Source organism: Danio rerio, chromosome 10 (genome assembly GCF_052040795.2).
Source record: "Danio rerio strain M-AB ecotype USA chromosome 10, GRCz13ab, whole genome shotgun sequence".
In the NCBI taxonomy this organism is placed as follows: Eukaryota; Metazoa; Chordata; class Actinopteri; order Cypriniformes; family Danionidae; genus Danio; species Danio rerio.
In genome coordinates, this window is record NC_141030.1 from 18,499,898 (window position 1) to 18,526,520 (window position 26,623).

The 26,623-nt window shown below is 36.8% G+C and overlaps 2 protein-coding genes and 1 long non-coding RNA gene across 7 annotated transcripts in view; 1 reads left to right on the plus strand and 2 right to left on the minus strand.

Annotated features, from left to right (window-relative positions):
* The first annotated feature begins 65 nt into the window (after nt 1-65).
* On the plus strand, nt 66-23,017 carry isoc1 (isochorismatase domain containing 1). 2 transcript variants are annotated; one of them, XM_087269563.1, is made up of 6 exons: nt 66-346; nt 2,948-3,067; nt 11,454-11,657; nt 13,573-13,689; nt 16,484-16,624; nt 21,969-23,017. In XM_087269563.1, exons 1-6 carry the CDS (start codon nt 83-85, stop codon nt 22,188-22,190), a joined length of 1,068 nt encoding a protein of 355 aa, XP_087125689.1. In that variant the 5' UTR covers nt 66-82; the 3' UTR covers nt 22,191-23,017.
* On the minus strand, nt 11,576-20,125 carry LOC147842021 (uncharacterized). Its single transcript, XR_015500936.1, has 2 exons — nt 17,003-20,125; nt 11,576-16,955 (listed from the first exon to the last, which is right to left on the minus strand). It is a non-coding gene; the product is annotated as an uncharacterized LOC147842021 (long non-coding RNA).
* Nucleotides 22,988-26,623, minus strand: part of LOC110440067 (serine/threonine-protein kinase pim-3) — a 35,955-nt gene continuing 32,319 nt past the window's right edge. For all 4 annotated transcript variants that reach the window (XM_087270334.1, XM_087270332.1, XM_087270333.1 and 1 more), the window contains one exon: nt 22,988-25,543. In XM_087270334.1, coding sequence (XP_087126460.1) covers nt 25,431-25,543 — 113 coding nt within the window. In that variant the 3' untranslated portion in view covers nt 22,988-25,430. The remainder of the gene's footprint in view (nt 25,544-26,623) is intronic.

Consider the following 26,623-nt stretch of genomic DNA (forward strand, 5'->3'; position numbering starts at 1 on the left):
AGGTAGAAACATTAAAGAACCGATTCTTAAGAACGATTCACTTGTGAGTCGGACATTATTCATACGAGAGCTCGGAAGCATCATGGCGGACACACACAGCAACAATAATCATGTCCCGGTTTTGTTCTCCTTTTCTGTATTCTCTCGGGCCTCGTCTGTGCCTGTGGGCTCTGGATATGAAGTGCTTATCCAGAAGTTTCTTTCCATTTACGGATCTCAAATCGACGTTCATCGTAAACTGGTACTTCAGTATTTCTCGGAGGAATGGGGTCAGTACATTGATTTGCCGAAAGGATTCACGGTTTCAGAAAAATGTCGGCTGAGATTAGTGCCTCTGCAAATGGATGTAAGCTCATATTTCACATACTTTCGTTAATTTAGCATTCTGCTGTTTTATGACAGTCATGTAGAATGTAAAACTGTTGCGCTTATCTGCGGAAATGAGGCTCAAACTTTTGTTGAATGAGCTTGAGGTTCTATGAAGACACTGTTAAACTGCATGCTGTTTGTTTTGTTTATCATATTTATGCAGGGACCGCGGTCTTAGCGTACGTGTAAAAGGCTACTAACGTTAACGTTAGTTGGTTATTACAATTAAAGTAACGGTCTGCATCTGTTGCTAATTAACTGAACTGTAATTTCGTTTAATTTCATATTATATTCCATTTCTCTACTGAAAAATCCAATTTAAACCAGCCTAGGATGGTTGGCTGGTTTTAGCTGGTCGACCAGCCTGGTTTTAGAGGGGTTTTGGCCACTTCCAGGTTGGTTTCCAGCTATTTCCAGGTTGGCTTTAGCTGGTCAGGCTGGGAGATGACCAGCTAAAACCAGCTTGACCAGCCTAGCCAGGCTGGGAGCCCAGCCAAAACCAGCTATGTCCAGTTTAAACCAGGATGGTCAAGCTGGTTTTAGATGGTTTTAGCTGGTCACTTTCCAGTCTGACCAGCTAAGATCAGGCTGGAAATGACTGGAAACCAGCCTGGAAGTAGCCAAAATCCCTCTAAAACCAGGCTGGTCGACCAGCTAACCATCCTAGGCTGGTTTAAGCTGGATTTTTTAGCAAGGTTGTATACATGAATGTTATCGAATTGGACTTTTCTCAGATAGACTTACATATTTTTTGTTTAAAACTGCATTCATGTATTATTATTATTTTATTTTTGTTTTTTCGTGCTTTCATATAAAGTATATAAACATGCTTTTATATAAAGTATAATATAATAAATTACAGGGCTCAACAATAAGGACTGCCGGATGGGGCCAGCGTACAAGACGCTCGGGACAGTAGACAGGATTGTTACTGGCCCAGTCTGTGCTGCCTTGTCATAAAAGTTAAATTTGCCTGTGACTATTTGTCAATTATTGCTTTTAAATAGTCTTAGAAACAAGTAACTGTTAGTGCTTTTAAACCTTTAAATGCTACCTTCTCTGTGATGTCGTAAACACCATATTGCTTTTTGGTTCCTCTTATCTGATTTCATGTTGATAGCATGTCGTTTTTTTAACCTGGTAAAATCCAGTACAGTGAGGTGATGGGAACATCAAATTATAAGGCTAAAAGAATGTCTTAAAAGCAGACATTTACTTGGGTACAGCGCGACGATTTGCTCATTATACATTTATTAACATTTTTAAAATATTCAAATTCTTGAACACATTTCGACACACTATTTAAAACAGGGGTTCTCAACTGGTTTGGCCATGGGACCCACATTTTAACATGGTCATCAAGCCGCGACCCAAATTTTTAGGAACTATAATACAATTTTAGGAATTATAATTATTTGTATTCATTTGTTAACATACACAAGTAGTTACAGATAAATCATAAGAAAATCACAAAGACTTACAAATAAACAATAATTTGTTGCTGTCATTTAACAAAATGTATCAAATTATAGAAATATTACAAAGTAAAAATGACAAATACTGTAAACAGTCAGGGTAAGGAAAGGTTCTGTTACCATGAACTAAACTGAACTGTTAATAAAAACATGCTGTCTGGTTTTTAAATGTCGTCTTAATTTAAAAGGTTTCATACTCTCTTGTGAGAGCACCTTGCTACTTATGACACACTTAGGCTTTAAGTCTTTTTTGTCGTCAATACATGTAAATCCAAACTTTACATATTCAGGGTCGTACTTGCGCTTCGACATATTTGTTGCTATAATTAAATGAAATTTTACATGTCAAACAGTAGGGTTATCGCGCATGAATTTCAAAATAAAAGTCAAAATAAGTTAAAAATGAAACTTTTGTTGTTTTTTTGACCCCACACGCCGCGAGCCACTGAAAATGTTACCGGGTCATGACCCACCAGTTGAGAAACACTGATTTAAAACGTGTTTTCCGCAAGAAGTGATTTTATATAAACATATAAAACTTATTAAATTAAAGTCACTACTATAAAAATAACTTTTATGATTACATATACAATACAATGTTCTTTCGTTAATCATTATAGGACATCAGTCTTAAAAAAATGACCTATCCTTGTTAAATACAATAGAATAAGTGATCAAACTAAATTGTATTATATATTTTAAATTCTTGAAATAGCCTTGAAATTAATTAGCGTTTTGGTGATGCATCTTAGCATTTAAATTTTTTTTTTTTTTTTTATTCAATGCCTGAAGAGATTTTTAGGTGTTTGAGCTATTGTGACACTGAATAATGTGTGTGCGTGTGTATATAGATGAAAGTATGGTCTAGAATTGTGGTTGGATAATTCCGAATGACCTTGTGATGAACTGACCTTGATCCTGTCATCTGGAAAGATCAGAATTTAGATGTATTACTGAAAAAAATGTGATTACACTAGTGATTTTATTGCTGTTAGTGTGGCTTGTGTTTTAACCTTAAAGCATGTCAGTGCTGACAGACACCAGATTTTACTTCCGTATTTTATTTATTTGTTGTGTGAAATATGCCTGGTTCTTTACCACAGATCACGACACTGGGAAACCTCTCACCGGCCACATCGGTTTTCTTTTGCTGTGATATGCAAGAGAGATTCAGACCTGCAATCAAATACTTTGGTGACATCATCAGTGTTGGCCAGAGGCTGGTAAATTTTCTGATTCTTCAAATGAAAGCATGATTCTTTAAGTCAGGTTGGAAATTAGTCTTGGTGTGCTGAACCATAGCTTTATTTCTAGAAGACTGCAGTTCATGTAGACCAGTAGTAGAGCTGCACAATTAATCTAAAAAAGATCGCAATCTCGATTCGGCCCCCGAGACCAAGGGTTTTCAAACTGTGGGTCGCAAAGTGAACAAAGGTGGGTCGCGCAACGTCACATAGCTGCAGCTGTATTTACATTGCGGTGAATCAAAACCAGTACGATTGACGGCAATAACTCAAAAACCTCTTAACCTAAAAATATCTAAAGTGTGTTTCCTACAAAAAGACAAAGCTGGTTATGTTTCACAGCTGTCTTTTTCTTTTTCTTTTTGCTCGACATTACGAGCACAGCTCTGTTTGAGCCCTCGCAATCTGCTTTTAGCCGGTAGAGCTCACGCTGAGTGGAGCTCTCAGTAAGGGACCGTCGGAAAAGTGCTTCCTTTTTTCGTTTTTTTTTTTTTGCTTCGTCCTGCGTGTTTTATTTTTAAACACTACTAATTTTCTCTTAACTGAGCACAAACAGTTACTAAAGTAGTCGAATGCTTCATTATAGATCTGTGCATTCTTACAGTAACACCTCTGTTATCAAACAAAACACAATGAGAGATTCATTTGCTGCTCTTCACTAAATAACTATAGTAACTTTAATCAGATTTCATCAATAGATTTTATAGCTTTATTTATTTTTCTGTATAGGCCATTGATTTTAATAGGCTAAACCTTTTATTTTATTGTCAATATTTTCTAATGTTTGCTATGTATTCTATCATTTGAAGCTATTTGTTGTCCCATATTTTTTACATCCCAGCATTGACAGATTGCTAATCAATAAATAGCTATAGTGCTATCTGTTAGTTTTAACGTCACTTAATGTTATGGAAGGGCATAGATGTTATGGAAAATAGTAATAGTAACGTAACTACCCCCGTCAGTCCTTCCTCAAGCAAATGTATAAATATTAGATCTATTCAGCTATACTGTTAATTGCACTGGCATATTTATCTGATGTTTTCCCAGCTTGTAGTAGTCGATCAAAAAGCTATTTAGTTTCTTATGACTTTACACTAGCAGTGGAATTTACTGCAAAGTGACGGGGCTTGATCGTAATCCAGGGGCTTGATTAAAGGTTGATCATATTCTCTTCTAAAAAAAGGAGAGTATCTTTTTCAACAAAAAAAGATCACAGTTACAGCCAGAATCCCACAAAAAGCACTTTGAGCCTCATTTTGTGCATATCAAATCGCAAAATCCAAAAAGCCACACACCATATATTTTTGACTACTTTGAATGGATACATTTTTTTTACCCATTTTTCCAAATTAAAATATCGTGGTGGGTCTTGAGATTGAATTACTTGCCTAGGTAGGTCTCGGAATAAAAAAGTTTGGGAATCTCTGCCCTAGACGATCTTAATCCAGCATTTCTACAATTCTGCCAATTATATTTTCAAGTTCAGGAGAGAAGCAAAGGCGGCTGCATGAGTCTTTTCATTGTTTCACACACGTTGCTCAGCGACATGGACACCTCCAAATGATGTTAAAAGAGTCACATACTGTATTTATAAGGTATAATTCACCCAAAAATGTCATTCTTGTCTTTATATAATGATGTATTCGCGGCCGGGAAATCACACAAGACATGAGCTGCTGACTGTGCCGGCGCGCCTTACTTAATGATAGACTTGCACGCGTCTACTTTAGTGTACAGAACCTGCATAGGCTGTGAGTAACAGGTAATAAAGTTGTAAATAATATTCAGTTGCTGTTGATTTTACTAGTGAATAAAATTGTCTAATAATGTTCTCAATGACAGATTGCAAGCATATATCTCAAACATAATTCAACATCAGAATTATTATAAGTAGAATATAATTATGTAAAACCAGTAGACCTACACATAATATTAATATTGTTGTTTTACCATATGTTTAAGAAAAAACAATAATCTCATATTAAGCTTTATTTTACATCTACAGAATTGTGAGAGTATCATGATCTTGATTTTAAGCAAAAAAAGATTTATATTCAGTGTAATCCAAGACAAATTTAGACAAATGACATCACAGTATGTTTTGTGTGTATTTGATTAATGACGACCAGGAGTGTTGCTAGACATAAAGCTCTACTGGGGCACAGCTGCTATATATATATATATATATATATATATATATATATATATATATATATATATATATATATATATATATATATATATATATATATATATATATATACATACGTGTGTGTGTATATGTATATTATTTTAAATAAATAACAGTATTATTGTTATTATAGAATTAATATTTTCAATAAATAACAAAAATTAATCCTAAATGTAACTGAAAAACTAAGACACAACTGGAGTGATGCTAAGATAATTTAAGATATCTTTTGCATGAATATTAACGTCATTAAAATAAAATTTTATAAACAACTTTATGGAAGACAAAAAAGATGTTTTATAGAATTATGTTCGTCCTGTTGTGTGTCGTCTTGGAAATAAAGGGACTAAGCCGAAAAGAAAACAAATAAATGTTGTCGTAGACCTGGCTCATGCCTGAGAATTAGGTTTATTAAGTCTTACCTCCCTCACTCATCATCCTTCCTTTTTGCTTCATACAGGGAGCCATACTTAATCTAAATAAGATCACCATCATATTATTTAAATTTTGTTTTGTCAACTTGCAAAAGTCACTGCGTACCGACACCTCCACATACAAGACTGTTACACCAGTTTCACAATGCATAAGCGGCGCATGAGCAGCGCGGTTAGTTTTCCAGCGTGCATGTTCGCATCCGGCAATTACACCGAGAGCAGAACAGCACGTCAGTGACAAGCAGGAGTGGTGCGTGAGGCATGCGGTTATGGTGTTTTCTGTGCACATGCTCAGTTTGTTTTTTGATTAAACTGCATAGCTTTCATCAGCGTTGGTTCGTTTGCACATAGAGAATAATGTCTTAATTTTGAAATTACCACTCTTAATAAATACACTTTGCATATAAAGTAAATCACATCTCAAAGCATTTACTGGGGCACTGGCGATTTTTACTGTGGCACATGCCCTAGTAAATGGGGTCTAGCGCCGCCCCTGATGACGACCCACAGAAACAGAGTGTCCGCAGGGTCTTAAAAAGTATTAGAAGTTGATAAAGCAATTATGAGAAAATGAAGGCCCTTAAAAGTTTTTAATAGGTCTTAATTGCTTACGTTTTGTTCAAGCATTGCAAGTGTTTGACTTTAAAAAAGTATAAATATATTTATTTTCCTCCTTATATTAACAACGGCGTGCTCGATCCACGTAATTGGTTCGGGCCGGAGCATGTCCATCCAAGCTCCTCCGTCCGGGTGATGTCATGTAATTTGCGACAAACAAAGGAAGGTGATCTGACGCTCTCCACATATATTGAAACCATAGAGTGAAACAGACGGCAAAATGCGAAAATATACGTTTGCGTACTCCTTGTTGGAAAAGACGAGTTTGAACAGCGGCTTAAGCCTGTCGCTGAAAACAACTGCATAATTTATTAATTCAAGCTTTGATTCCTCCGAGCTTATCTGAGTTCCGTTGCATGGTTGTGCTACATTGATTTATTTAATTAGCTTACAACTGGTGGTGGATGAGTTGATTCCCTCCTAATGTGTAAAGCGCTTTGAGTGTCTAGAAAAGCACTATATAAATGTAATGACTTACTATTATTATCATTATGATTATTATTATTATTACTAACTGTTTATAAAACAACTTTTTAGTAAGTTAAAGGGCCATGAAACCCCCTCGTTTCAGCAGGGTGTTTTCACACCTCTTCTTTGGAAAAAGTCAGAAAAGTGGGGGTGTCCAGCTCTGTTTAGGGGGGAGTGTCGGAGGAACTAAAGTGGGATGGTGTGGGAGTGTCTATTTGGGCACGCGCGAGTTTCAGTCAAAATACACAGGAGAAAGGGATGGTGTTTAACCTACATGGACATCTGTAGTCGAATTATTTGCCAAATTATTAAATGTTGGACTTTAACTGCAGTTTGGCTCTTTCATTCAGGGAATTCATTCATGTCCCTCACGACAAATGAGATATTTGATTCGAAGATCTGCTCTAAGCGTGTATTTTTCATGCAATGTTTGATACCGCACGGCGAATGACAGAAAAAAAAACTCCGCATTTCCCGGAAACTTAGATGCACTCGGCAGGTAGCGTCCGAAAGCCGCGTGTGTTATTCCGGTCACAAAATGCGGTGCTAACATGTTTGCACTCAATGCAATAGTTAACTTATTTGATACGAACAAACTGAATATACAAAGAGCACTGGTCGCTCACTTACCAAATCTGTAGAGACAGGACAATCACCAGCAACTAGAGCCGCGTCTTTATGAAGAGAAGACTACATCCGGAATCCGGATTTCAGCGTTTGCAGATGAGAACAGCTCTCAGGTAAACAATAATCCCCCTTAGACACGTAAATTATTGTTGTCGTGCGTCGCGTACACTGTAATCCACACGTGATCCAGATGAGCTCTCACAGAGAGAAAATGAAAACGAAACTTAATGGCAGCAAACTGTAAAAGCAACACTTCACGCTTGTTTTGCCAACACAACGTGGCGTCTCTGTGGTGTAAAGACGGTGACACTAATGAATATTAATGAAGTTGCACAATAGAGTGCGCTGATTGGTTTGAACCAAGCCTTACTCATGCATTAATGCAACACACTGTAAGACGTAATAAGGCACACTCTGGCACAGACGCCCAGTCTGCACGCTGGAATACAACGCTATTATGTCATGACCGTGACGCAGCTTTAAAAATTCGTTTCAAACAGGAAGTACGAATTTGCTTGAAATAACGCAAAAACAACCAATTTACACTTTTTAGTGAAATATAGGTGTCCTAATAGTGTTTTTAGCAGTGTGGGACACATATATGACTGTCAACAGCTCAAAAAATGTGTTTTGGTGTTTCGTGACCCTTTAAAGGTTTGATACTGGTTAGAACTTGAAGTGGCGATGAGGTGTTAAAATATTATGAGAACGTCTTTAAAAAGTCCTAAAAAGGTATTCAAATTACCTTTAGGATTCCTGCATATATCCTGAAAAAGTCTTGTATCTTTAAAAAACAAAATCTGCAAAAATAAAATAATCTGCAAAATTTCAAAAATAATTGAGTGTTGTGACATGTTTCATTCATAGGGGATGCTAGAGGGCGCCCTCATGCAAACATTCCATATCTGCATTACAAAAGTAAAAACATCAACTATCCCTGTAGCTGAAGAAAAAGAACATAGAAATGGATAAACTGAGAAAACATGAAGATTATGAACGAATGACTTTGCCAAATTATGGTTTGTGTCCTTCAAGCCGTCTTGTCTATTTTTATGACTAATAAATAATAGTGCATTCACTCCAGACAAAAGCATTAAGCACAAGGGATTTCCATTAGGCATGGGACGACAACCGTTTTCTAGGTATAGCGCAGTTTGGAAAAGTCAGGGTTTTAAGATTTTCTGCTATAGCGTTCCTAAGGTATGTGTAAGATTTTTTATTTTATGATTTTTTTCTTTGTTTTTTCTCCAGTAGAAAAGATATCTAAAGATGCCGTTTTAAAATGTAAAGAAATCTGTGTTTTCAAAACTAATGAAGACAGCAGAAGTCAATGATTTATTTCAATTATTGGTCCCACTTTATATTAAGTGTCGCTTATATCTGTGAACTTGCATGGTAATTAGATGTGTATGTAGTATGTAACTACAGTGTATGTACACATTGTTACATAGTATTTTTTGTGTAATACTGTTGTAGCTACAACACTTACACTGAATAGTATGTGTACGTTCAAATGTGTAATAGAATATTAGTAACAACACTAAGAAAAAGTATACATTCATAACATGAATTACAGAAGTGCATTGTGTAACAACAATGTGTACTTCCAGGTGTTTTCCCACTCCCACAACTGTTTGCATACCATGTACTACTGAACACAGTATTAGAATAAAAATGGCAGAACTAACGCTGCATTAGAATGTTTCACGTTGTGATACCAGTGTAATTTCAGGGTAAATTCTCAAGAACTGTCCACTCAATATAAATTGTAAAATGGTCACAAATTACTGTGTAATGTATTGACCTTATTCTCCGCAGACGAGCGGGCGCTGCCATTTGAATCTTTTTGGCACGAGACTTCCGGTCTCATTCACTTCCATTAATTTTTAGACATTAAAAACTGCTCGTTTCGCTGTTTGATGTTGCAAACTGATATTTCCATGTTATATTAATCTACTTGGTCTGTATAGTCATGCAAACATTTGTTTGTAGAGCAAGTAGTTTGACCGTTTTTTGCCGTTTATTATTCCTTGTCATTTCTCCCATAGGCAACTTTAACGGAAGTTCTAAGACAATCGCAAAACAGGCGCACTTCCGCATTTTAGAATAAGGTCAATAAAACCTAAGTCTTTGTGCAACTATTTAACAACAGCAAACTTCTGCAAAAAAAGTATAAGTGTATATAGAAATATACAAATGCCTTATGCTTATATGTTGTTTTAAGGTGAATTCTAGAATCACATCAGTAATTCACATTAAAAAGGGTAGTTTATCAAAGATTGTGTTTTTAATGTCCTGGTACACATTTGAACTTATTCAGTGTGTTGTTATTCAGTGCATTTGAATGTACACATACTATTCAGTGTAAGTGTTGCAGTTAATACAGTAATACACAAGTAAATACTATGTACCAGTGTGTACATACACTGTAGTTACATACTACTTACACATCTAGTTATCATGTAAGTTCACAGGTAAAAGCGACAATATAAAGAGGGACTGAATTATTTAACCTGACATAATTACTGTTACAAATATTATAAATGTTTCCCAAATTAAAATACATTGTGTTCAAAGTGGAAAAACGTTGTTGTTTTTTTTACCCAGATATTTGAAAAGAATATATTTTAGAGCAGTTATCACAATATCGTGAAACTGATAGACATCCTGTGGCACAGTTTGTGCAAATGATGCAGCGTAAATGGTGTGATTTGAGTGAATGATATTGTGTGAGTTGAGTGTATGATGAGCATAATGTGTCATTTGAGTGAATTGCTGGAGATCAAAAATCTGAACTTTGCCTAAAATTTGCACCACGTTAACCAATCGGGAGCTTGCTGTAGTAGTGGCCTTCATCCAGTCAGCAGTAAAATCCAAATCAGTTTGCAATGAAACTGAAGTGTATTCACATCTGTTGTGAAGTGAATTTCACGAGCAAATGAAGCAAGTAAACTGTGTCTAATTCTTTGCAAATTGCATGATTTACTCGCGCAAGGCACGTCGGTTGTAAACACCCCATAAGTTGGAATCTACACATGCAGAAATCCACACATTTTTAGCCCATCATTGAATCTATTTATTTACTCATGTAAATCTATATTTATTCAGTTTTTTTATTATTTTAGCTAATATTATTGACTAATATAAAAATGTTCATTTTAATTATTTACAATACAGTTTGTACAGTAATGTCTTCTCTCTTTTAGGAGATGTATTATATGTATAACTTGCTTTGCTTACCAAATAAGTGGATATAACTGGTTTTGCATTGTAAACATTAAATAAAAGCTAAAAACTGATTATTTTTCATGTAATATATTTATTTTTTAGTTATGATACTGTAACGGAGGCCAGCTAGTGAGTGCTGTGCAGGTAAACCTCACTCCTCTGACCTCTAAAGGTGCTCTAGCGATAGATGCTAGAGGCCATGGTCTGTAGACTCCTTGTTAGAGTAACTGACTCTCATGTGGAAGATTGCCAGTTCGATCCCAGCTCGGAGCGGGTTGGGTGGTGTAGGACCGGTGGGGTTACAATACGTTCAAAATCATTTCGCATAATTCTGCAGATTTTTTTTTGCAAAATTCTCAGCAGAAGTAGCAAGAAATGTCAGCAGTTCCTGTCTGGTCCTACCCATGAGGTATATTTGTAATGTAATGCAAAGTGACCTCCCCTTTATCACTGTATACCCTTTGTCACTCAAATGATGTTATGAAGTGAATTTAGAGTGAACATCAGTAAATCACTATTCGTAAATAGGCTCATACATGCAAAACTTCACATTCTTACATTTATTTATTGGAAAGATCAGTTATTGACTTCATCATTAGGAAGGGAAGTCTGATTGTTATCACGGGTAGAATTTCTTTTTCATTATTACTCCAACATATATACAAATTAAAGAAGAGTAATCTAATACAAAAGAAAACCAAATCCAAAACAGACAACAACAGCCCATTCCTAGTTTTACATTTGCTGCAATAATTGGATTCATTTTAATTATCATTTTGTGTTTGTGTTGGCACAGCTTCAGGGGGCTCGTATTCTGGGTATTCCTGTGGTGGTGTCTGAGCAGTACCCTAAAGGTTTGGGAAGCACAGTGCAGGAAATGGATCTGACTGGAGCAAAATTAGTTTTCCCCAAAACAAAGTTTTCCATGGTGATACCAGAGCTGGAGGCTGCGCTGGCTGAAATTCCTGGAGTCCGCAGTGTTGTGCTCTTTGGAGTTGAGGTCAGTTCTAGAATTACAGTCAATAGTTCATTAATTGTCAACGGCTACTAAATCAGTGGTCATTTATGAATGGATGTCTTTATCAATCATTTGAGATGCATGTAGATGACTTGCAAAACATACAGATGCAAGTAAAAAAATGAAAGAAATAGTTCACCGAAAAATTCTGCCATCATTTACTCACCCTTCACCCTTGTTTCAATCCAGTTTGAGTTTTTTTTTTGTTCTGTTAAACATTCATTACAAATACTATGGAAGTCAATGGTGACAGGTTTTCAACATTGTCCAAAATATCTTCTTTCTTGTTTATTAAACCAAAGAGGCTCTAACAGGTTAGGAACAAATCGAGGATGAGTAAATGATGGCAGAATGTTCATTTTTGGGTGGACTATTCCTTTAAAGGGTGCCAGCAAGAGATTAACAAAAAACTCTCCATTACTATGCTTTGAAACAGAATGAAGCATTAGTTTACTGCCTGGGTTAAATTTTTATTAATTTGAGGTAAGTAAATACAAAGATGACCAGTTTGGGCTCCCCACATTCCCACATTTCCCTTAAAATGCATCACATTGTATACAGATTTGGGGGAAAAATAGCATATTATTACATGGCTCTCTGGAATACTTGATTCTGATTGGTCAGTCGTGACGTTCCAAGGTGCAGTATGTTATTCTGAGATAACAACCACTGAATAACACTAGGGCGTCACAGTGGCGCAGTGGGTTGCACGATCTTCTCACAGCAAGAAGGTCGCTGGTTCGAGCCCCGGTTAGGTCAGTTGGCATTTCTGTGTGGAGTTTTCATGAACTCCCGGTGTTCGCTTGGGTTTGCAATGGGTGCTCCTGTTTTACCCCCAGTCCAAAGAAATGCGCTATAGGTTAATTGAATAAGCTAAAGTGGCCATAGTGTATGCATGGAATAGAGTGTGCATGGGTGTTTCCCAGTACTGGGTTGCAGCTGGGAGGACATCCACTGTGTAAAACATATGCTGGAAAAAGTTGCAGTACATTGCCCTGATTAATAAAGTGACTAAGCCTGTAAGGACTGTAAGAGTGAGCACAATCCAGTCATGTTTCTATTCCTTTCAAGCTACAAATATTTGAAATTACATATAAACAAAACAAAACAGAGCTATGATCACAAACTGAGCACTTTTTCACTGATTGTTCACTGATTTTCACTGATGTTTTCGTCCTTCTTTTGGAGATTTAGTCATTGGTGATGACGTTATAGAAGGTTAGTGTTGTTATTATATTTGATGTCGGATTAATATTAATATAATCCCCTTTCTGGCTGTTCTTTCTATGAATTAATTATGTAGAAGCACTGTCCATGCGTGTTTCTTCGTCAGTTAGTAACACTATATTTTATTGCTTAACAATTAATCTTTTAGGCTAAGAAAAGGGAAATCCCAGTTTAAATAGTTATTCTTCGATTATTTAAAAAATTCACCTCTTATGCTGTGCATGAACTAAGCTGTTGAATAGTCAGCTTATGAGGTGGCTAGGCTAGCCTAGCTTTAATTTTGATTACATTTTTTTCTAATCGGTTGCATATTATGTTGTGAATATACCCCTGTAATGCAATTGTTTGGCTTTCTCATCTTACCTGCTCACCTAAAACGACTCATCTGTCTCATGCTCTCCACTCCTCCATAACCACCACAGCATCTGCTCAGGATCTGCTTAATCCTGGTTCAGGATCGTGGCCACCTCGGGATAAGGAAAAACAGACTAACATAAGCGTAGATGCCTTTTGATTTATAGTGTCTTTTGGGAGGTGTTCCCAGCTCTGGTTGCCCTAAAGAAATGAGAATAGTCTCATGACATTTATGAATTCCTTTCTGCTAAGAAGTAATTTGTTTATTAAACTTTGCTGAAGACAGAAGATAAAACTAACAGGAGTGTTTTTGTAGACTCACGTGTGCATTCAGCAAACAGCTCTGGATCTCATTGGAAGAGGCTTTGAAGTGCACATTGTTGCTGATGCCACATCCTCCAGAAGCATGATGGACAGAATGTTTGCTCTAGAGGTAAGACGGATGTTCACTTTTTATAAAGAAAAACTATGTTATGGAATAAATATTTGACTTAATAGAGCCTGACCAACTGCAAATACACACATGCAAAATAATCATATTTCAGTTATCAAAAAGAAATAAACGTAGGTTTTAAATACCAAAACACTCTAAACACTCACTTCCACATCAAATTATTAAAATAAATGTCAATGTACCGAATGTGTGGGTTGTATTTCTGCAAATGTATTACTGTCCTTTGACTCCAGAAAAATTGCACTGAACACACTTTTCTCTATGTTACGATCTAGGCGCAAAGTCTAAAGTACATTGGGCAAACGCATTAAGGTTGTGTCCGAATCCACTTTTGCTATTTTAAGGATGGAAAAATATGCTCTGCGCCATGGCTAACAGGGTTGTGCCTGGTCTAACAGGGTTGTGCTTGTTCTCTTAATGATTTATAGATGTGTTTTGAGCATAATGTGCATTAAACCAATCAGAGTCTCATCTCCCATTCCCTTTTAAGGGTCACGAAACACCAAAACACATTTTTTGAGCTGTTGACAGTCGTATATGTGTCCCACACTGCTAAAAACACTATTAGGACACCTATATTTCACTAAAAAGTGTAAATTGGTTGTTTTTGCGGTTTGAAACAAATTTTTTGAAGCTGCGTCACGGCCATGACATAATAGCATTGTATTCCAGCGTGCATACTGGACGTCTGTGCCAGAGTGTGTCTTATTACGTCTTATTACAGTGTGATGCATTAATGCATGAGTAAGGCTTGGTTCAAACCAATCAGCGCGCTCTATTGTGCAACTTCATTAATATTCATTAGTCACAGTGTTTAGACGACAGGGACACCACGTTGTATTGGCAAAACAAGCGTGAAGTGTTTCTTTTATTGTTTGCTGCAGTTAAGTTTCGTTTTCATTTTCTCTCTGTGAGAGCTCAGCTGGAGTCACGTGTGGATTAAGCGACGCTCGACAACAATAACTTGCGTGTTTAAGGAGGAACATTGTTTACCTGAGAGCTGTTCTCATCTGCAAACGCTGAGATCCGGATTCGCTTGTAGTCTTCTCTTAATAAAGACGCGGCTCTAGTTGCTGGTGATTGTCCTGAATCTACAGATTTGGTAAGTGACCAACCAGCACTCTTTGTTTATTCAGTTTGTTCGTATAGAACTAAGTTAACTATTGCACCGAGTGTAAACATGTTAGCACCACAACCAAACTTTAACCTCGTGTAGGGTTTTTACCGCATTTCGTGACCGGAATAACACACGCGGCTTTCTGACACTACCTGCTGTGTGCATCTAAGTTTCCGGGAAAATACGGAGGGTTTTTTTCTCTCAATCGCCGTGCGGTATCAAACATTGCATGAAAAATACACGCTTAGAGCAGTTCCTCGAATCAAATATCTTGTTTGTCGCGAGGGGCATGAATGAATTCCCTGAAGGAAAGAGCCTAACTGCAGTTAAAGTCCACCATTTAATAATTTGGCAAATAATTCGACTACAGAACTTACATGTAGGTTAAACACCATCACTTTCTCCTGTGTGTGTCTGTGTATTTTGACTCTGAAACTCGCGCGTGCTCGAATAGACACTCCCACACCCTCCCACTTTAGTTCCTCCGACACTCCCCCATAAACAGAGCTGGACACGCCCACTTTTCTGACTTTTTCCAAAGTAAAGGTGTGAAAACACCCTGCTGAAACGAGGGGGTTTCATGGCCCTTTAAGAGTCAGTTGCGTCACGCCATAGTGCTTTTGCTATTTACATGGCTGACTTTGAAAGTTAAAACCAAATCCTTTACTAGCGTGAAAACAGTTAAACAGACCATCTGCAACACGAGAATATAGAACGAGCCCTCTCCATTCGGCCTCTTTACTTTCTCATTACTTTTACTCTAATCTTTTACTTTCGAGGAAACAGTGTTATACGCTCTCCACTGAAGACATCCATTAGCCGACATGAATAATTTAAGTTGTTAAGCGCAAAGATTTGTTTCAAAACTATTTCTAAATTCAGTTCTAATTTCCACCAAACGAATAAATGAACAATAATAATGTAGTGTGGTTAAAAAACTGATTTCTATCCAAACACACATCCTATACCCCATATTGTCCAAAATCAGACAGATGGACAAATCAAAACTTGTTTTTATTAAAACAAATATAAAAATGCAAATAATAAATACTACTACTACTAATAATAACATTATACAAAAGCAAATTTTCATTCATAAACTGAAAAAAAGCCTCCCTAAGATGTACATCTGGTGTGTATTAAGCAATGTTGTTTACTAGCAATTATAGCACAAAATAAATTTGAATGAACATCAGAATGTTGAAAGAAGCAAAGCAGCATAACTACATTTATGAAAAAACCTCAGTAGCTGTGGAGATGAGCATTTGATGAACAGATTTATTATCGCTTTACTTAACCATTTGTCTTCATGATTTATGGTAATTTGCATTAAAGCTGTCATAAAAACAAGCTAATTTTTCATGTGAATCTAATTATTTCATTTCAAAGATGTGTATGAAAATATATGCACAATTTAAATGCATTATTCAACTAGTTGTCTATTTGAGTACTGTTTCTTATTATTAAATGGATTAATCAATTATTAATAATTTATTGTTGGTTTCAGTTTTAGCCTAAGTAGTTTAATTCCAGTTTTAGAGCATGACAAATCTACACTCATACATATGTTACTTGTATGTTGTAAACTCAAGCAGACATAACATAGTCTGACTGGGTAATGAAGTCTGCGAATGCTAACATTTCTTTCTGCTTTAGCGGCTGGCACGCACTGGAATCATCATCACCACCAGTGAGTCTGTTCTGCTGCAGCTCGTGGCTGATAAAGAGCATCCAAAGTTTAAAGAGATCCAGAACATCATTAAAGTCAGCGCTCCAGAATCAGGCCTGCTGTCCAAGGTCTAATCACAGTCAAAACAAAAACACTTTCGAAAATGTCCCCCCACAATAAAATGATTGAAATGCTCACTAGCATGTGTTAGTATTAAAAATGATACAACGCTTCAATTACATATGCACTTATTTATGTTTGTTTTAAGTCTTAGAATCCAAAATGTATTTTTTGATGTCTATACTTACTGAGCAAATTATATGACCAAGAAGCATTTCCTTGTGTCTACATCCAAAAGTACAATCAATTCCACTAAATAATACAGCATGTTACACTCTAAATACATGCTCTGAATGTATAGATTCTAGTCAGTGCAGTGATACAGATTAGAGAATAGCTCTCAAACTCAATTCCTGGAGGGCCACAGCTTTGCACAGTTTTGCTACAACCCTATCAAACACAGCTGATCCCAATAATATTGGTGTTCAAAAGAGTCATGAACACCTTCGTTAGTTGAATCAGCTGTGTTTGATCAGGGTTGGAGCCAGAGATGGGAAGTAACGAAATACAAATACTTAGTTACTGTACTTCTGGTATCAGTACTTACAGTAACTCCACTGCTTTTTTTTTTCTGACAACTTTTTACTCTCACACTTACAGGCTCATTACTTTAGTTTTACTGTGTTTTGTGGGGCAATCTATAATATTTATTCTTATTGCACAATCTGAACACCTTTTTGATTCAATCATTTTTTTTTTTTTTTGTCATTGTGCGCCTGCGTGCTCAGCGCGTGGCTTTTTCGACCTCTCTTCAGGCGGACGGCAAGAATGGCGAACTTTGATAAGAGAGAGGAAATCTGTGATGTAAACATGACTGATTTTATGTTTATACCAGGGCCCGGTTTTTTAAAAGGTTTAATCCGGATAAAATTAATCTGGACTAGTAATTATTTTTTTATGAATCGTGATCATATAATCAAGCTTACTTTTTGAGCCAGTTTTTCAAAGCAACATTGGATTGGATTAGTCTGATCTGTTCAGGAACTTTTCAAGATCACTAAATCTGGATAACCAGATCTTATCAGGATAGGAAATCACAATGTAGAATGTAAAGAGCAACAAGTAGAATAGTCAGTGTGGGGTCAATATAACTTTATTAGCCCCCCTGAATTATTCACCCCCCTGTTTATTTTTTTTCCCCAGTGCAGATTTTTTCAACACGTTTCTAAACATAATTTTTAATAACTCATCTCTAATAACTGATTTATTTTATCTTTGCCATGATGACATTAAATAATATTTGACTAGATATTTTTTAAGACATTCTTCTATACAGCTTAAAGTGACAATTAAAGGCTTAACTAGTTAATTAAGTTATCTAGGCAGGTTAGGGTAATAAGGCAAGTTATTGTAAAAAGATGATTTGTTCTGTAGACTATCGGGAAAAAATTGCTTGTAGGGGCTAATAATTTTGACCTTAAAATTGTTATAAATTAATTAAAGGCTGCTTTTATTCTAGCTTAAATAAAACCAATAAGACTCACCAGAAGAAAAAATATTATCAGACATACTGTGAAACTTTTCTTGCTCTGTTAAACATCATTTGGGAAATATAAAAAAAAAAAAAAAAAAGTCAAAGGGGGGCTAATAATTCTGACTTCAACTGTATATCAATAAGTGACGGAATAAAATGTATTGTTTTTGGTCAATTTTGACAGCAGTTTGGGGGATTATTTTATTAGGTCAAACTCTTCCTACTTTGTTGTAGGCCTATACTGAAAGACTGAACACGTTAAAGCCTACCTAATTACTGTAGCCTGACGGATGAACAAATACAATTAAACCTTATGAATAAATAGGACATCTTGTAAGATACTGCATGATTCAAATATAGTATTATTTGATCATTTTTTTTAAGTTTTCATTACATTTTAGACACACTGAATCCACCCTTCTAATGGGATCAGTTTAATCCAGTTTTTTTTATTCAAAGTGATCTAATCCTATTATGTAATCCGTTTTTTCCTTTGAAAAACACCATTTTCAAGATTTGATCCAATCCATTATCCAAAATCCTAGTGGATTACTTTTGAAAAACCGGGCCTAGGTAATAAGATGCATTTTGATCATTCGGATCACAGGTAAATGAGACGCACAAAATATTTCAATGGGATATTTGTCCAAAGCCCATTATTAACACTGAAATGATGTCTCTCTTACATGTCATCTTAGCTGTCATGTTTAACCCTAAATTTATAATTATTTTAATGATTTGTTTGTTCCAAATGCTGAAATTTTAAGTATAACGTTATTATTTTTTATTAGAGATTACATTAAATTAAAACCAAAATGTCCAATTGGTGGAGCCAAATCTTTATCTGTCACTAAATTGTTTTTTTCAGATTCATTTAAAATGGCTCATTTATAAATTAATAGAATATTTCAGGATAACCTCATTTATTAAGTGCTTCTTCAATGGTAATGCATTTAATCTTTGATTTTAATAGTAACAACATAAGAGATTTAAATAAAGTCTATATTGTTCTGGATACTGTACAGGGAAAGCCACTTTAGTTTTACATTAGGTTATTTTAGGCTACTGTATATGTAGTATGGCAGCTATTGTGCGTAACAGGTGTAAAGTTATGTTTTGTGTCCAGGTAATGATATAATATTGTAGATTGATGTTGGTTGACTAGTTTGCAGCTAACAATTGGCCACAAAATCTTTACCGAAAAATGAGAAAAATGCGCGTAATTTTGTATAGATGTATACATGATGTGCAGTGTGGTTACCACTTTAAAACTAAAACAGGTGAATACTTTATATTTAAGTACTCATTTCAGGCCGTACTTATTTACTTTTACTTTAGTACAAAAGTGTTGTCAGTACTTCAACTTTTACCAGAGTCGTTTTAAACATGAGTAGCTGTACTTCTACTTGAGTAAAGGATGTGTGTACTTTTGCCATCTCTGGTTGGAGCAAACTGTGCAGAGCTGCGGCTCTCCAGGAACTGAGTTTGAGAGCTATGGATTAGAGGCTTTCAACAATGTTTACTTTAGCTTTAATTTTAGCTGAGGCTTTTGAGCCCATAGAATAGATAATTGCTAATGTTTTTTTGTTTAATAAGCGATGGGTTTTTGTCTGACTCAGTTGCTGTATTTTTCACAAGTATGGTTGAACATCAAACTACCTCTCATCTAAATCATGCTGATTACAGGTACATCTTCGCCAGGTTACTGAAATCAATTGTTTTTTGTTTGAATGTTCATACACTCCCTGCAGACATTTAGCTAAAAGTTGCAGCTTCTTCAGTGCAAGCAGAATGTTATTTATTATTTCTACTGTCATTATTATTAAGACGTACTGTCACAGATTCATTTTAAAGAACATCAGGGGCCTGTACCATGATGGTGGCTGAACAAACTCAGGGTTAGGTTTAAAGGTGCAGTAGGTGATTGTCTTCAGAAACATTTTTTGTTGTGCTGGTTGAAAGTCTCTTCACAGTCCAATAGTAATGATTACAGTTAAATGTGTTTATATGTATTTTTATATTCTGGGTAAAGCATAAAACAAAAAAAATTTCATCCAATTAAAAATTGTCAGACCGACATCTCTCATAATTCCGATAAGCAGCTCAGACTGTCTGTCAGTGAGTGTAGATTCGTACTTCTGCACATCTGTTCACGCAGATCCGTCATTTGCGCGTGCCCGTCTGCTTAAGCAGCCGCTCGGTCATGAGACAGACCGGGAGAAATCAAATGCTGAATTAAAACTTTTAAACTCCTGAATCAATATTGGAGTTACTTAAGCACGCTGGAGGAAGAACAACACCATGGCTGGAGTATTACTGTTAGACAGGTAATGTTCTGTTTTAAAACTATTTTAGTCAGGCTAAGCTTATGTTCGATTGTGTTGTGTTATGAATGACTTATATGCACAAAAGTGTTGTTCAGCCACTGAAATCTCCCGGTGAAAGATTGATGTGATTATTTTCAGTTTCATAAGGTCCTTTTACAGCATCGATAATGTAGATTTATATTTAGTTTAACAACAAAACATCAGTAAATAGCGCTATTCCGCCTAACCTGCTTTACTGAGCTGAAGTTGCTTTTATATTCACATTGGGTCATTTTTGAACAATGACAGCCTTCCTATACTGTTTACCGCTAAAATGAATATTCGCTCTGAAATAGCATGTAAGTGGAGAGGGTGATCGCTGCAGAGCCATTTGAGCAGAGCTGAGCTCCAGCGAGGGGGAGCATGAGCTCTCGCTCCTCCTCCTGTAAGCTGTTTTAATGCGTACACCAACCCCACCCCTAACCCTACCCCCAGTGACATCACTCGTAGAAGAAGTGCAAAAAAGGTGGAGCTCAAGCTCCCCTTCGCTGGAGCTCAGCTCGCCCAATTGTCTGTCCGCTGTTGTGACGGGGTGGGATTTCGGGGTGTGTGGCTTTGAATCACAATCCCTCCCCGCCGTCCAAAGATAATATGCTAAGCGGTTTGCATTTTGGCAGATCACCTACTGCACCTTTAAGTTAACAAAACCAAACTAGTAAGATCGGGATGTGCTGCTGATCATCAACTTTTTCAGTTAACTCAGGCTTTGATACTGAATTTATGAGCACATGCATAATCATCTACCTTAAAACATGAAGATACTCTGATTGACTTCGCACAAGAGTACTGGCACAATACACAGGCAAGGATTAAAGGGTTTAAAAATGCTATGAATTTAAGTGAAGATGTCAAGTTTGCATAGTTAATAGGGTATATGCCGAAGCATGCTAATAGGACTTTTAATTTGCCAGTAACCTGGGATAAGTGCTCCGGGCGAACTGTATGCCAATGTACAATCGGCGCATTTAAGGGCTGTTTTCTTTAAAATCAGCCACTAGCTGAGTGATATCCGATATAAAGTGGGTCTCAGATTGTACAAGAAGCACTGCATTAAATTACATTTTCCCCACCATGTCTTTATTTTATAAGCATTTATTTTACCCCAGTATATTCAATGGAGTTTCTGCGCTAGCCTGCAGATTCTGACAGGCGCGTGTGAGTAAGTGGCTTTTTGTCTCGCTTGAGCAACTAAATGAATGCCAAAGTTTATTTAACTGATTTTATTTGAATTACATTACAATGTCAATGCAAAAGGAACCGTATAAAATGGAAAAAAGTTCACAATAACAGGTCACCAGAAGTTTATCAGTATGGGAAAAACACTAGCTCGGCATATACCCTATAATGTGTACTATGCAGGGACTCAGATCTATGGTCATATGCCATTTTTAAAGCTTTATATACTGATAAATAAATAATCTTTTTAATTGCAGCTATATATAAAAATGTGTACATTTATCGTTAAGATCTGACGACTGTGTTTCACTAAACAGAGACTTTTCATTTGAACAGGAGGAGTGGCTTTATGGGCTATCTGCACATGGACTTTCAATTTACAGTCAGGCAGCTCGAGGGCTTCTGGTGACCTGTCTTTCCATTATAAAATTGTCATGTTTAAGATCGGATTTCTTTACATATCAGCGATCTTCACTGCCTGTTAGATATGAAATGGGTCTCAGATTAGACAGGAAGCACTGCATTAAATTCCATTCCCCCGCCATGTCTTTAAAATAGGACAGTTTATTTTACACCAGTCTTTCATCTCATTTAACACTTGAACAACTAAATTAACAACTTAAGTCTGTTTAACTGAATATATTGTAATTACATTACAACATGCTGTAAAAGCAACCTTGTGGAATTGAAAATAGTCACATTAAGCTTTCACTGGAAGTTTATCATTGGTTTAGAGCCCATTGCTTACAGTTTATTGGTTTGCGATCTTTAAAGCAGAACATAACCTGTCCCAGAGGAGGTTAACAGTGTAGCCTAAGACATCATGGCAACAAAGAACGATCAAACCAACCCTAAGCTACCTTTATGGTACCCAAAATCCAGAATGTAAACTAAAACTGAACTGGCTAGCCAGCTAATCTGGTACAGGCCCTAGGTACATCCCAAAATGGACATGTTTGTGTTGAGACTATGTGTAAGCATACGTTTTACCCCATTGTTTGAATTTATTAACTATATAACCCAATCAACCCTAGATTCTACAAACTGCACTAACCCTTTAAAGTTAGATGGGTTATTTATTTCCATACTTGCATTTTACACTTTTATTTATTGGTGTGTCTTCTGTGTCTGTCTGTGTGTGTGTGTGTGTGTGGTTTTTTTTTTGTGTGTGTGTGTGTGTTGAAATCCGCATACATTTGTTGTGTCCATGAATATTGGAGGAATATGTATTTGGTGCCTCTTAATGAACTGTCGCTACCGATTGTATTTAGTGCTTATTTTTTGTTGTTGTATTGAATTAGCAAAATTATTTTGTGTACCTTTGTGTGCAATTTTTTTTTGTATTTGCTCTATATCTGAGATGAATAAATGTTTATTTGAACAAAGCCTTGTAACATAAAAGCCTTGTGATTATAAAAGGCTATACAAACTACTGGAAAATGTTTCCAAATACGTTTTCATCTAATTATGGTATACCGTATAATTGAAGGGTGGTTCATTCCGCTGTGGCCATCCTTAATGAATAAAGGAAAATTAATGAACGTGTATTTGAACTTTCCCCTACTAAATTGAGTTATGTCGTTATTGCACCCCCTGTTGGTGGATTAACAAAACGTTTTCATTTTCATTACCTGTGGCCTTTAGAGGATGCTGGGCAGGGCCGGAGTGGGACTCCTTTTCAGCCCGGGAGTTTCAAGCATTAGACCGGCCCACCTCAGTTCACGACTGACTATATTAAAATAAGGTCATTCCCAATTCAGTTTCTAATTACACTATCACGTCTTTTTCAAGAAAACAGCTGCTTTAGAACTTCAAATGTTCAACAGCCTTACAGTTTTATATGTCTTAACAATAAAAACTTAAAGAAAAAAAAAATTACTAAGGTGAGGTTTGTACACGGATCGACGACGTCATAACGCAACATGCTAACCACTGGACCACAATGGTGCTAATACACTTGAGTGGCCGGAATTATAGTTACATCATCATTACCCTGCAGGTTGCATTCTGCTCATGGGGCTGCGAGACAATATGATGAATAAAAAGAGTGAGGCTATGGACTGCTGAGAGTGCAAGCAGCTAGAAACACCGGCCCTCGCGGTCAAAAAACAGACCGGCCCACCGGGAACTCTCCCGGTCCTCCCGATTGGCCAATCCGGGCCTGATGCTGGGGGTTTAGAAAACACTTGTAGAGAGAAATTCGTTTATAGGGTATCCACTAGTCAATAATACAAACAAAAATAGATAATTTTTTAAATTTTATAATTCAACTTTTTGGCAACGCAGTTGCGCAGTAGGTAGTGCTGTCGCCTCACAGCAAGAAGGTCGCTGGTTTGATCCTCAGCTCAGTTGGCATTTCTGTGTGGAGTTTGCATGTTCTTCCTGCGTTTGCGTGGGTTTCCTCCGGGTGCTCCGGTTTCTACCACAGTCCAAAGACATGCGGTACAGGTGAATTGGGTAGGCTAAATTGTCCGTAGGGTATAAGTGTGTGTGTGAAGGTGTGTGTGGATGTATCCCAGAGATGGGTTGCGGCTGGAAGAGCATCCGCTGCGTAAAAAATGGCAGCGATGAAGAGTATATAAATATTGCATAAGCTTACCACCATATAAATATTTCACTGCTGATTCTGCAAGCTTCCTGAATTAGCAGTCAATATGATGTTGTTTTTCACTGAAAACATTCTGGAACGCATCTTAATGGAGTTTTTTTGGGTTTTTTTTTTTTGATGTTTTAAAGATGTTATGGAATAATCTTTTATTGTTTCTTAATGTGCATGATGTCATCAAAGAAAACTATGTTTATATGGCAGAACAAGTATGTGCATATTATGCAAAGTGCATTTATTAATGCAACCGAAGATCACTGTGAAAAACAACATTTACAGTTAAACAATTTAATGGAACAATGCTTAAAGTCTGCATGAACTGAGAGTTGCTTGGACTTTTATTTCAGTTTGTTTATGTACTTTCAACTGAAACAATATTGAGTCAGGGCCAGGGGTTATTTTTGCAAAATTATGTAAATTTGGATTTCAAACAGACTTTAAAGAATATTTCAGCAAATTAGGCAGGCAAGAGAGTATCTGTAGAATGCTGATGTTTAATACCATGTCACTGTTAGGCGAGAATGAAGCTTCAGACGTCACTGATCATGTGATGATGGCAAAATGAATCAAGCTCCGGATGAATCAATGCTTCACTGCGAGATGTATCGTTTTTTTTTATACATGCTTCGAAGCCTCGGCGCACAACGTCACATCACTACAACAAAGTATGATGTGATTTATTTTAAATTTTAAACCAAGTAATCAAATGTTAAGCTGAATAAAAAAAAATAAACAGCAATAATGATTTTGCAGAAATAAATGGAGCATTTCTAAATCACACAAAACTGTCAAGGATTCACACAAACAGTGCATTTGATGTTTTTTTCAGCCGGCATCTAAATTGTGTGTATAGTGGAAATGGTTTGTGTGAGTTAGTGCATGCTAACTATCTTTCTTTATAAAAGTCAGTCACAGCCTATCTGTGACAGTCACTGTTAAAGTTCAGTTGAGTTTAATTTGGTTCAGTAAGTCAGAGACGACAGTGGCAAGGAACCAAAAGTCCTACAATTGATGAAAGAGGAGAACAAACCTTGGGAGAAGCCAGGTTCAACTGGGGCAACCATTTCTCCTCTGGCCAAACATCAAGGGCAGAGCTCTGGGTGTTAGAGGGCTTGCAAACGGTAAGCATCCATCGTGGAGAAGGTGTAGATCCTAGTAGGTCATCGAGTGGGTGTTCAGACTAGCCAACGGAATCAGTGCAGAGACTTGTCTGTCACTGGGGTCTTTGCAGGAATGTGCTTTGACTCATCGATGACCACAACAACCATCTGCTCTGGATATGGGCCAGATCGACAATTACGTGAACCTTGGGATAAGGAGAAACAGACCAATTAACATGAGCATAGATGCAATTCAAACTACGTTGTGTTTTGGGAAGTGTTTCCAACTTCGGTTGTCCTGATTAATGCAGCAAAGATTGAGATTTCAAGGTTACACATTTGTGTTTTATGTAAATGCTAGTGCAGGGGTCAGCAATATGGGTACTGGATGTCCAGTGTCCCCGCAGAATTTAGCTTCAACTTGTCTCAACACAAAACTATTGCAAGACTTTGGCTGGCATGTTCAGGTGTGTTTGATTAGGGTTGGAGCTATACTCTGCCAGACACCAGGGGCCTCATGTACGAAGACTTACTTTGGATTAATACTAAAACATTTAATATGGACAAAGCTGTAAATGTGCGTAGTTGGTAAAAAAAATAAAAATAAATAAATCATATGTATGAAACACTGCGTAAGCGGAATCCCACGTATTTTCTCTTTGTACATCCGAATTAACGTGAAACTGAGTGCACGTGCACAACCTCAAAACCCCTCCCCACCTCCTCCCCCGTATGAATATGGTAATGACTCCACTAGCAAAACCAACTGAAAAAGCAATGGCAACAGCAAGCAAGAAGAGAAACTTCTCAGAATGTGAATTGGAGGTGCTCCTATCGGTGGTAGACAGGAGAGAAACAGTGCTATTTGCAAGTTTGTCCTCCGGAATTAATAAGAAAAGAAAAAAATAGAGTGGGAGAGTTTAGCTGATGGGGTTAACGCAGTGGGGTCTGAACATCGCACTGTGTGTAAATTTTTTTAAAAAAAATTCCGACGTAAAGTTGCAGGTTAAGAGGAGAACAGTGGCACACCGTCAAAGTGTGGACTGAACAGGCGGGGGAACGGGATGCTGCACAGGGGATGTGTTGTCAAGACAACTACAGAGAACTTAAGAGCATGGTTCCTGCTACATTCATTTTTCCATGGCGGGGCGCCACACCAAAATGCATCCCTCCATGGCTACATTACAGCTTCTCATTCAAAACATTTAGTCGTTGTTGTTGTTGTTTTTGATAGCGGAATATCATTGCACCAAAACGTATTAAAAGGGAAGTGAATTATAACAGCA

Excerpts from the sequence above, each read along its gene's own strand:
- isoc1 (XM_087269563.1), top strand. The coding sequence starts at position 83 with ATGGCGGACACACACAGCAACAATAATCATGTCCCGGTTTTGTTCTCC. Across the intron at positions 347-2,947 it reads TAGTGCCTCTGCAAATGGAT|ATCACGACACTGGGAAACCT; the intron begins GTAAGCTCATAT and ends TCTTTACCACAG. Across the intron at positions 3,068-11,453 it reads TCAGTGTTGGCCAGAGGCTG|CTTCAGGGGGCTCGTATTCT; the intron begins GTAAATTTTCTG and ends GTGTTGGCACAG.